Raw genomic sequence first — 13,100 nt, 5'->3', positions numbered from 1 at the left:
TAATTTCAACATAATAAAAATGGAGAAATATGCCAAATTTAACTTTTCACTTTATCTGAAAAATATATTAGCACATTACTTAAGAAAACCCTTTTGGGCCTCTCTTTCGCTGTTTGTAGATGGCGCTATTGATGGAACAGCAGATCTGAAGGCGAAAACACTAAAGAAATTATGGCGCAAACGTTTTTGGAGCCATTCTCAGGTCATTCACATTTCCAAACTATTCGAAAAATAGTTTCTATCTTAATTTCGCTTACTGTTATCGTTATTTAACTTTACTCCAATCGTTCAAACACGAATCTTGAAATTTGCATGTTGTCGGTGTTCCGCCATTTTGATTTCCTCTCAAAAATATAAAGATAGCTATAGTGAAAACGGCAAATAAAAAAATCCTTCCAGTCATTTGAAAATGTTTCCTCCTAACAGATGGTCTACATATTTTATCAATATTGAGATTAGAATGTTTGTATCGCATTCGAGATGTACCAGAACGTAAATTTATGAAATGTCTTGTTGTCATGAATGGGTGTAAATAACATTTCTGGAATGGCCAACTTACTAGGTTTCAGGGGGGTTACGGTATACAGAATAGCCTCACCTCACTGGGTCACACACAATTTTGTAGGTGTTAGTTACAACAGCTGATTAAAAGGGGCATTAATGACGTCGATTATTACTAAAAAAAACCTGAGCAGCTTGTCCTTATATAGACCTAGATCACTTGTACATATGAATTAGAATTCAATGTCAAAGAAAAAAATAACAAAAAACTTGTCATATTAAGAATCTGGCTGTGAAGAATACTAGGGGTTGATTGATTTGGCCAATAATTTGCTAAGATAAGTGTAAGCTGGCTCAAGTAAATTTAATCAACCTCTTTTACAGAGGAATTAGCTAAAATTTGACAAAATAAAACAATAGTAAACATTTTAAAAAAGGTTAATTTGTGGAGATCAAAGTGGGTCAGTAGGTCAACTCCATAGTGTACTGCCTTTAAAACTGGTCAAAAGAACCTGCACATTACCAAATAGATTTTAGGTCATCAAATGATTTGCAGATGACTTAATGTCATTGTGCTTCATGCACTATACCTGTTGTCAGTGAACTTTTTCATTCAAATTGCTTCTTCTAAATAACCAATAGGCCAGAGTACTGATATGAGACCAGCTAGATGTTACTGGGCATGCTCAGGGATGAAGGACTAACAATTGCTTGTTGAAATGAATGACCTTGACCTTCATTCAAAGTCATGGGTCAATATTGGTCTAAAATATTAAAACACTTCTTGTCAGTATTTACTCGGAGACCCGAAAGAGACCTCACTGTTATTGTTCCTGTAACAATGCTGGAATAAAGGACTTTCATACTTTCGAGGTCCCAGAGGTCAAATGCATGTAGATGAAATCTTTGAATAAGTTGTCAGTAAGTTATAAAGACCTTCAGTATTCAGAAACTGGACCTTTAGACCTTTATGGTGTGGTGGACGAAGCACTTCAAATTTGTTCACTTAAGAATGATCATGACCTCACATGGTAAAATACAATGTATCATCATTAACAGATAAATTTCATCTTTAGAATATTGTCGAAGAAAAGGAAAGACTTTTTAACCCATTTAGTGTTTTGTATTCTATCCATATTTTTCTATTACTGTGTACTTCTACTATATATTGAATTGTATCAATAGGAAGATCATTCTTAAGGCCTCTTGTTTATTAAATCCTTTTTGGTTACAACTTGCAGAGGGAATAAAACAAAACATTCATTTATAAAAGGAAAAAGAGAAATAGCTAAGTGGAGCTTTTAATAAGCTATGATGAAAATATCATCATTTCAATGGGGTTGTGGTTCATGAGTAGCTAAGGTATTTCCACCTATTAATTCAATTAATTCAAGAAAAATATTAATTACCTATTCCTGCTAAAATGATACTAAAATAGGAAATCAGTTTAATGTTTTAGAGAATACCTGTAAATTAAACTATTTCAAGAAATATACTGAAAAGAGAAAAAGATTTTAAAGATTGTTGAGCAGAATGTTTTAATTGCTATGTTGTATTTTACAGTGTCTGGGATGGATTGTCAGACCGCGGTGGCAGTCCAGTCTCTGTTGGAGTCTACAGTTACTGAAGCTTCACCAAGTAAGTGGCCTGGGGACATTTATACATTGTAATAATTGATTCTAGGGTATAGTATGGTAATATATTACATGTAAATGATAAGGTAGAAAGATAAATGAGAATCAACCAGTATAAATTTGTATATTTGTAGTGTTTGTATTTTGTTTAGTTATAATCACAGCCTTGGACTACATGTTTACATTATCCATTTTATACTTTTGATTGTTCATCTTTTATTTAATTTGTTTACATTTGTAGTTGATGAAGATGATGTCTTTCAATGTGGGAAGTGTAAAAAGCAGTTCACTTCTCTTGGTGCCTTTGTAAACCACAAGCAGAGCCGATGTATAGCTCAGAAAACTCTACAACAGATGACAAACGCTATAGGAAGTGCTGTCAATACCGTACCAGTATCATCAAACTTAATTCAAAATGTCAATAAAGGGCCACAACTCATACAGGTATAGAGGCAAATCTTGATTCACTTAATCTTTTTAAAGCCTGGTATACTTATTAATAAAGGATATTAATTGATTCCTCTACACCTTAATGTAGACTATAATGCCTGGTATAATTATTAATAACAAATTTCAATTGATATCTTTATACCTAATTGTAGGCTCTGCCTCCCTGGGGCTTTGATCAGATTGAAATCTAAATCTTAATATCTATCCTTAGTTTCAAACTTAAAAATCATTAAGCCAAATTTTATTAGAAATTTTTATTTGCTATATTATTGATTCAACATATCAATTATGTACTTAACATGGTATTATTAATGACAATTAAGCATATGATTTTAGATGCATCACAAGAAGATATCAATTTTCATTTCTATTATGGTTTGACTCAATGCTGTTACCATGTGTTGTAGACCTCCTATACACCTCAGACCTCCATCACCCAGCTGCCACAGAACATGGTCCTTACTGATGATCTCATGTCTTTTGCTAATGTGGACACATCAGCTATTCAACTGGTAAGACTTCATTATGTCTTCAAGATGTTTAGTTAGATGTAAAACGTCCAAGTATAGTCATACTTAAGCAATTTTTTGTGGCTATTGGTGGCCCTAAAAAGGACCGTTTGTATATTTGAAGACGGAACAGATTTGTCTTCACAATCTTTGAAGGGGTCATAGATACTATCAGCAACATCTTCTCCGCAAAAGCCATAAATTTAGTGGTTTTCGTCAGTGGCATCCAGGATGGCGTTAATCTCGGAGCTGTTGTGGATCAAGTGGTCCTCATGCCCACCGAAAGCAAAATGATAAAAATTGTCAGTAGAGAAGATGTTGAAAGCTTACTTTGATGATGCTTGAAATTATTGCATTATCTTCATTCCTTAGCCTCCTTTAGAGAATTTTAAATTAAAGAATTATCATTTAGGAACATTAATGAAAAGAATTTCCTTACAACATTGATGATATTGGGACCAGGTGACCGTCTCTGTACAACATCAAGAAAATACTGGTAGTACACTGCTTCTTACATTCAGGGAGAAACTGTCAGCCAAAGACCTATGTTTAATGACACAGTTTTTACAAAGAATTACCTACCTTGATGTTCTATAAAGTCCCAACATTAAGAAACAACAAGCTCTGTACACTTGGTATTCTTTCAATTCTTGTAGTATTCTTTCTTGTTAATTTTATGCTTTGATCATAAATCATCAATCAGAACAGATTTCATGCTATGCTCATCTTTTGTTTTTATAGCAAGCCTCAACTTTACAGTCAGCTGGTCCATTCCTGTCTCAAGTGGCAAATTTTACTTCAAGGTCACCAAACAATGTCACCATCCTAAGCCCTGTGACAACATCACTGCCTTCCAGTGGCTCTGCATTCACCAGCACCGTTCATTCGACCAATCAAATTCACCTACAGCCTGTACAACAACAAATTACCTTGACAACACTTCCTGAGAAACCTATAGCTCCTAATATGGGCAACATAGCCAAACCTAGTCCAACAAAGGCAGGTGAGTCGACCAAATGCTTGTATGGTGTCACTATTTGATTTGATTAACTATTCATAAGAAGAATTTTGTTCAAATATGACTACGTGTATTCCAGTTCACTATATACATATCCTCTTTTGAATATGTCTACTGAAATCTAGTTTTACTGATTAAATGTATCCTAAACTTATATCTTCTGAATATACAGTGGAACCTCCCGAAACCGATCATGGTCGGTGCATATAATTTCGGCCGGTTTAGAGAGGGTTAGGTTTGGAGAAGTGAACCGAATACCGATCATCACGATCCGGATTTAATCGATCAGAAGTCGTTTTTTTACATTAGTGCACAGCATGTATGCCTAGTGTTCGTTAAAACCGACCAATATTGATTGTTAATGTGAATGTTATCACAAAAGAGAGAATCATACGTTTAAAAGGAATGGATTACAGCAAACTTGACTTTGTTACCGCTTATAAACGTAGTTTAGTTAGTTAGTTGCGTGAATGTTCTTGGGGATGTTCTCGTCTGCAACCTACATACGACCGATCGATTCCGGTTACGTCAAGAATCAAATTATATGGTCTAATTACACGATCATTATATGACATAGTCATTTTCTAAAACAATACATGGCTTCGGCTTCTTCATACAGATAATTTACGTTATCCGACAACTACATATGTAAATAAAACAAAGTGTGATTTGAATACGAAACTTTCTCTTTATTACTAGCTCTGCTTGTTTTCCTACATTAAACAAACCGCGTGCACATGGTAGACCTTCGTTAGATATCTAAACAATAGGCATGATTAAATAATTACACCACCATCTCAGGTATAATTACTGTGTACCTATAGCCTTCCAATCGGTATACATGCCCAAGGACATGACATGCATTAACTATGGTACAGGTATGTGTGTATTTCACGGTCGGTTGATCAGACCTCAATGCAATCTATCGGTGTCGCTCAGGGTAGGCCGGTTTTCAGAAGTGTATTTTAGTTACATTTGACTATTCCGATCTCAAAATCGGTCCGGTATTCAGAATTGGGAGGGATCGGTTTTGGGAAGTTTTATATACTATTAATAAAGAGGAATTCATTCCGTACATGACATCAATGTTCGGTTTCTAGAGGTGATCGGTTTTGAGAAGGTTCGGTTTTGGGAGGTTCCACTGTACATAAGATTTTGTTGAAAATACATAGCATACATTTCACTCTTACAGGAAGAAAATCTGCCCAAGCTAGTCTGGTCACAGTTGTGTCAGCAGACTCTCTAGTGAAGCTAAAACGTAGTAAAAATGGTAACATGGTATTGGACGAGAAGAAAAAACTTCGCTGTAACTACTGTGATAAAACATTTTCTAAAAACTTTGACCTTAACCAGCATATACGGGCACACACAGGAGAAAAACCTTTTCAGTGCATTGTTTGTGGACGAGCATTTGCACAGAAATCTAATGTCAAAAAACATATGGCAACACACAAGGTAAATACAATATTGTAAAATACTAGAATTTCTATTACTCTATTGATAAACCAGCCACATTCAAGTCTGGTTAATGTGTTATATTTTATATAATTCATCCACCTTTTGAAAGAAGCTTTAAAGAAAGATCAGTTGGGCAGTATGAGCATAAGAATACAATGTACATGTATTTGATTCAAAGGAAAAGATGTCGGTTTTCACTTCTGTGATAATTATCTGTAAGTTCTTAACTTAATTTACCTTAATATCAAGTTGTGTTCTTTTTGCTTCTTTTTTATTTTATTAAGTTAATTACATTGTATTCATCAAATTCTTTTGCTGTTTTAGGTATGGCCTGCGGGTGCGGGGTCAACCTTACCAAGTCAGCCCTCACCCCTTTTGATTGAGGAAGATGAGCCTCCTTTGGACTCCACCCTGGATCCTCCTCCATCTCAGGATCTGAACCATAACCAACTGCTGGCTCATGAAGATTCTCTAGCTCATGTTACTGATGTCCCACAAGTGGTTGTCATGGATAATAATCCTATGGTGGATCCGACCGTTGTTGATCCGTGTGGATTACAGGAACCTGGGGGGCAGATGTTGGAGGAAAAGGTAACCAGTAGCATCATTAACGTACAGTACTTCATGAAATATTTATATACATGTCACATGAGAAAAACCACAAACAATTTACTTGTTGGTTTGTTTTACATGTTTATTAACCAGATGACGCAGACGTGGAGATGGACGACACAAAAACCCTTGAAAAATATAATGGCCTGTATGAGAACAATGATATGTATACATACATGTATGTAGCTTACAAGTATTTGGTATATGTCAAACGAACAAAACTGTCAAACCGTCATATATTTACAGTTTGCACTGACATGGACTCAATAACCATGCTTTCTAGTTTTATCATTATCAGTGTATAATGATAACAAAACACGCGCTGCGATTCTGTTGTTACGGGAATAGTTGATGGTGTAGCAACGCAGGGTCATGACCCCACTTTTGGTGGGAACATATGAATGACTCGATTCCAATCAGCTGTTCAATCGAATTCTTTGACTAGACGGGAGAGAAAAAGATATTGGTATTTTAAAAAAAAATATACAACTGCTGCAAGAATAAATAATATTCATTTACTTGAAAAACTGTAAATATAAGGAATATATTTTTATTTTGTTGAGGTTATGAGGGTATAATGATAATGGAGCATGTGTAAATTATGTAACCCCGGCAAAGAATTCCTTAAATAACTATAAGTCATATACATACATGTATATATATATATACATACCATATATAGATGTTACTTCAATGAATATGACCTTCCAAGACCTTTCAGAGTCTGGTAAAAATGGCTACGACTACTTGTCACCTTCCGTTCTGGACTCCAGAGGATTCGTCCTACAGAACGGTCATCGTAGGTTTGCTAGATACAGTGTTACATTTGCTAAAACATTTCAATAGCAAGTATCAATAGTATCTTCATTGTTAAAAGTTATATTTAGATCTATTCTTATAGAGCATGGACAGTAGGAATGGAATTTTCTGTACCATGAAAACTTCTTTGCATACTATACAAATGTACATCGCACTTGTCTTATTTGTTAATTTTTAACGTAGCTTAATTTGATTCAGCCGATTCCAGTTACTTACAAGATAGCCTTATTGATAGGAAAATTCAAAAATGATATTTGTTACACAGCAAGTGTGACATTTTTCGATAACTAGTACAATGTGTACATTGTTGCCTTCTTCAGACAAATGACCAGGCAGACCTATAAAACAAATAATCAGACAAAACCATATTTCACATATTTAGTTTTGTTGTATTTTTAGCCACCAGATGATGCAGAGAACACGAAGGTGAAGGTCGTTGTAGACAACTCGTACCTGTGTCAGTACTGTAATGCAAAGTTTAGGACATATTTCCAGCTCAAGACACACATGGTCCATCACAAGGACCAGCAGGTAGGATAGACCATGTAATGGTGCATTCTGTAGCTTCTGAAAGGATCATTGTCCCCATGGAGATGACTAAAGTTGAACTTTTAAAATAAATGGGGATTGATATGATATTATTTGTATCGACCAGTAGATAAGTGGCCTAATTATGCTAAACATTAATACGAACATATCCTGTCAATCATATAGAGATTGAAATTTTGACTTCCAAAAAAGCCAATATGTTTAAACAAATATTGTATTTTACTTTCAACAATAGCATTAAAATTAAAAGCACACAAGGTGAAACAAGCTAATTAGGTGACACCTACAATCTAAAATAAGATATTTATATCGCTCCTTATAGATGGTCCACTGGTGGACTTTGTTAGACCATCAACCGTCTTCTATGAGTGGACAGTTAACAAGGAGCGATAGAGATCTAATTTTAGATTGTAGGTATCACCTCATGGCCACATAGCAACTAGCTAGGAAGACATGTACAATATGTGAATTTTATGTGTAGGTATACAAGTGTGTGGTAAAGGAATGCCATGATACCTTTAAAGATCTCGACTCTTTCCTGGAGCATATTAAATCACATGAAGAAGACATGACCTACAGATGTCATATGTGTAACAAGTTCTTCTCTACCTTGTATGACCTTGGGGTCCATCAGTACACACATAGTCTTTACCCTAATCAGGGGATTAAGCCTGGCCCAAGGTGAGTGTAAAGCACTGATTTAGTGATTGGAACTTCTTGCCAGCTTCATGCCATTGAAGTTTGGTTGGATTTTGTTCTATAAATAATAGCCAAAACATTTAAAGGATATCAATATGCTATGTTTAGTTGGTGTAGGAAAGCTGAATTACCTGGGACAAAACATCAAACTATGACAAGTATGGGACAACTGTATAATAAATTTTTGTACATTTTGTTACTTTCAGACATTTTCAGTGCACTAAATGTATGAACAAGTACTCTACTCCAGAGGCCCTGGAGCACCACTTAGCAACCTCGACCCACAACCACTCCTGTCCACACTGTGAGAAAACATTCACATGCGAGAGATATCTTAGACGCCATCTTCCCTCCCATGGATCTGAGGGTAGGTCGCTAAATAATATTTTTTACAGGAATTCATAGGAACAAACCTGTGATAATGTACCGTCTAAAGGCCCTTTGAAAACCAGCAGTATTGTAATCAGATCTATACAATTGCTCCACTTATAGAACTGATGAAAAAGGCAGAAATGATCCACTCTCCATGGTATACATTTTGTTTCCAGTATGTGATCTGAAAATTGACACCACGAGTCCCACACAGTAATAACTCCTACATAGCTACCTTTTAGGCAACTTCTGAAAAAAATCATGTTAAAATCAGCAATTCATTTATTAATTTAGAAACAACTGCAAATCATTATCACAACATTATATAGGAACTAAATTAAAAGTCCATTTTCATTCTACCCCTTAATCATATTTGAGGTTAAATTGAAATACATGTATCTTCGGCCAAAGAATAAATATACCTGTTTTATTACTCTAACTAATTAAGAATTTATTTTATCTACATCATGTCACCCAAAAAATTTTTCCGTGCAGGTCAGTTTCAGTGTCCGACATGTAGCAAGAGATTCAAGGGAGAGCACTACCTTAAAATGCACATGTTAATACACAGTGGGGAGAAACCATTCCAGTGTGAAGTCTGTTCTGCTTCTTTTAACCGGAAAGACAAACTGAAACGACACATGCTGATACATGACTCTAATAAACGTTACAGGTGTCCATTCAAAGCTCTTACAGGTACGCTATTTTATCATTATGTATTATTTTTGTATTTATTCCTTTCTGTAAATATTTTTATTTAGTCTTATTTTGGCTACATTCAAGCTGAAAAAGAATGAACTAAAACATACAGTTGAAATTAATCCTAACTCATTTAATTATTCTGTAGCCAGAGTATTCAATACTGTTCAGTACTGAATATCCTTGGCTCATATTGGATCAATTATATATCAAAATCTGTATATATATTTATATGTCTGTAATATACAGGTAGAGGAATTATTACACAAGCGGTAGTCACACTGTTCATAAAAATTTTTGTATGATTAGTGAAGCACATAAATGGAAACAAACATGTCTAAACTATGTATTAATTCCATCTTCCATTTATTACAATTCAGTACAAGCCAGGGTAAGCCTGCATGGTGATATATACAACTATTAGTGTGACTTTTGCATGTGTAATAATTTCTGTACCTGTATATTAAAGACACTTATATGCAGATTAATATATCTGTTATTAACTTGATGTTCTTTTTTTTTATTTTCAGGATGTCAGAAAGAGTTCAATCGTCCAGACAAGTTGAAATCTCACATTCTTACGCACAGTGGAATAAAGCCGTACAAATGTCGTGAGTGTGGTCGTTCATTTGGCCGTAAACCACATTTACGCGAGCATGAACGTGGACATAGAGCAGACTTCAAGTTTAAGTGTGAAGCATGTGGAAAAGGATTTTTCCGGCCTAAACTTTTTAATGATCATAAATGTCATCCCTTAAAACCAGGTCAGGCTCATGTTTTTAAACCACGAAACAAAAGGAAAGTTGGTCGGCCTAAGAAAAGAGTTCCATCTGAAACTGACAGTGTTCAAGCGGAAAATACCACAACCCAAGATAATAAAGAAGAAAAATCCTCAGCAACTCCAGATGCTACAGGAGATGCACACAATGTGATAGTACAGAAGGAAAAAGGCAGGAATGAAACTGGTAGTGTATACATGAATGAACAACTGGTGGGCATTACTGAACAAGATCAAGGGGCAGATATCTCCACTGGTGCTGATAAGCGTATTTCACGGAACAGTAATGTAAATTCATCAGGTAAAAAGCCAGAATTTTGTGTAAAAGTGAGCGTTCCACCTCCTGTACCTCCTCCGGTGGCTCCACGGTATGTTACTGTACACATACAGAACAGTAGCACAGCAACGGGACAGGATATACAGACACATCTGATGCCACATCCCTCACAGCAACTAGTGTCTCACCAGACTGGGACCAACTCTAACATGCAGCCTATCACCATCATAGAGGCCCAGCATGTTCCCATGCACCTTCCCATGATGGCGGGACTAGATAACAACACAGTAGAGCCCATCACAATGCAAATGGCGACGGTTAGTGGTGCAGAATCTCTAGCACAGAGTGTGGCAGCCGTAGGTGGCGTTGTCAGTGAACTTATTCCTGTGGCGGTTGCCATGCAGGACAATCCAGACTCCATAGTGGCCACCCAGGTAGTTGTGACCTCCAATGGGGCGAGTGACCATGGTTACATCACCTGTCCCACACACTTAGATGACTATGGGCCGTCGGACGGGGATCTTGTGTTACAGGGAACTGATAACTTTCTAAAAGCCCATGCTGACATGTATCAATCTGCTCCACAGTAGTATCTGCTTAGTGTCATTCAATCACACCCTTTGGCCTTATCAAGATTCTCTTGGTACAAAACTAACATCAGTATTGATTACTCATATCATGTTTCATTTGAATATCATACTACATAATTATTATCTAGTTAAATAACATTTCTTGCATTTTTTCAATTTTGCTCAATTAGGATCTTTGCAACAATTTCCGATTATATTATTTTACAATATTGATATCAAGTTCATGCTCAAATTCTGGTGAAATAGAATGAAATATAATGTTGATTAAATTTAATAAAAAATGTTGATTAAATTTAATTAAAATGCTTTTTGAAAGGTGTGCAAGGTTATTATGATTCATAAATATGTCCAACTTTATTGTGCATGTGATTTACTATAGAAAAGTATTGGCCTAAAGATGCGCTGTCACTAACAAATCTGAGACTACAAGTCTTGAGACTACTAGATCTGAATGTATACCCAGGTAATTTATAATGAAGTTGAAATTTAAGATTGTGTTGTTTTAACAAAGGTATCCAAGTATGTATTTCTTATTCTCAATGCAATGACAGCTTTTATGTACCAAACCCATTTTCAATCTGATTGAAAATAAGATTCAAACTGTTCCTATTTTGATTTCTAAATTGTTACCCTATCAATTTGACACTGATTTAATTGATGACATAAATTGACACAAGTGTTCAGAGTCTGTTACTTTAGGAAATTCCTGTATAGATATTGTTAGTGTCCAATTTTTGTTCATTTATGTTATACATTTTAATGAAATGAAAACTAATATACAATTTATATATACACTTTATTGTGTGCTTCTGTGGAGCATCCGTGGAACTTGATCTACTAAAAGTTTATTACACAGAAGTGTTGTACAGTGCATAATTTGCATGATTCAAAATTTCATTTCTGGACTTACTGGCTACGTGCACCAGATATGAGTTTTGATATTCTTCAGATTTAAATTCCTAAGCCAAATTTAAATGTATTGATAATTTTGATTTTCTTAAGACTGGTAGCCTGTCCAGAATATTATAATATGAATTGGAATATATTTACAGCATGATGAAATTACGAAATTGAATTTGAATATCAGTCTATGAGCTTCATGAAAAATGTAAGAATAGTTGATAGAAATTGATCAAAGTTTGAATTTTTAAGAAGTGTCATGTACCTGTACATGTACTGAACATATATGTTGGTTTCATTAATTTCCTCTATATCTTGGTACTCTGACTGTTGAACTCTGTTAGAATGATCAAGCAAATGTGAATTTGGTTATCTTGAACTTAAAATTACACATAATTTTCTATTAATTATATATAAATGATTTAATTATAACAGGAATACCAACTCAGTAGGCTTAATATATGTTTCCCATGCTTACAAATTTCATTGACAAGATGTTTACAAGATGTTACCCAGTATGATCAGATGGTCAAATACATGTTTCTGTTGGTGACAAATACTGAAGGCAGATATAAGTGTTGTCGTTGAAGTTACTAGTGACTTGGTGCATGGTTGATTACATTATATTATTTTGAATTTGTGATTTAAATCTTGCACATTTCATTATATCGCAGCTTAATATTCAGTGCATTTTTGTAGTATTTAACTGAGGATGGTCATGAAATAGTACATATAAAACAGTTGCCTTAAATTTATCATATTTGTTTTAATTTATTGATGTTTAGTTATACATTGTATATGTTCTGTTTAATAAAATGCATTCTGAAATTTTACTTTCACTTTGTGCTCTTCTGTTCACATGCTTCATTGTTTGTTTAGCATTAAAAGCAAGTGTGTATGTAGATTATGATAGGATTTGTGTATGTTCACGTGGCTATAATAGTATATGTAGGGATTCTTGTTACACAAGTCATCACCATTAGATAACATGTTATGATGAATACTTCATTAATTAGGTCATATTTTACACAAAAATGTAATATGTATACAGTATTCATAATCAAATAGACACTGTTGATATTTTCATACATCGCACAAATATGCAACTGACAGCATGTAAGTAGAAGTCCTCTTATATCCTATCATTAGACAGTGAAACGATCACACATAAACAAAGTTTTAAGTAAGATATAAGCCTATCTTGTTAAATATTGGACAGTCTTGGGTACTAACTA

At 34.7% G+C, this 13,100-nt stretch overlaps 1 protein-coding gene across 1 annotated transcript; it reads left to right on the top strand.

Annotated features, from left to right (window-relative positions):
• The first annotated feature begins 113 nt into the window (after window positions 1–113).
• Window positions 114–12,692, top strand: LOC138315876 (zinc finger protein 341-like). Its single transcript, XM_069257190.1, has 12 exons — window positions 114–202; window positions 2,065–2,139; window positions 2,377–2,579; window positions 2,993–3,097; window positions 3,836–4,097; window positions 5,305–5,567; window positions 5,895–6,161; window positions 7,401–7,532; window positions 8,032–8,231; window positions 8,456–8,616; window positions 9,117–9,317; window positions 9,851–12,692. The coding sequence occupies exons 1-12, from the start codon at window positions 172–174 to the stop codon at window positions 10,963–10,965; spliced, it is 3,015 nt and encodes a 1,004-aa protein (XP_069113291.1). The 5' UTR covers window positions 114–171; the 3' UTR covers window positions 10,966–12,692.
• Window positions 12,693–13,100: the final 408 nt, after the last annotated feature.

This window comes from Argopecten irradians, chromosome 2 (assembly GCF_041381155.1).
Source record: "Argopecten irradians isolate NY chromosome 2, Ai_NY, whole genome shotgun sequence".
Lineage (NCBI taxonomy): Eukaryota > Metazoa > Mollusca > Bivalvia > Pectinida > Pectinidae > Argopecten > Argopecten irradians.
The sequence above is the reverse complement of the archived record's forward strand: the minus strand, read 5'-3'. Positions and strand labels throughout refer to the sequence as shown.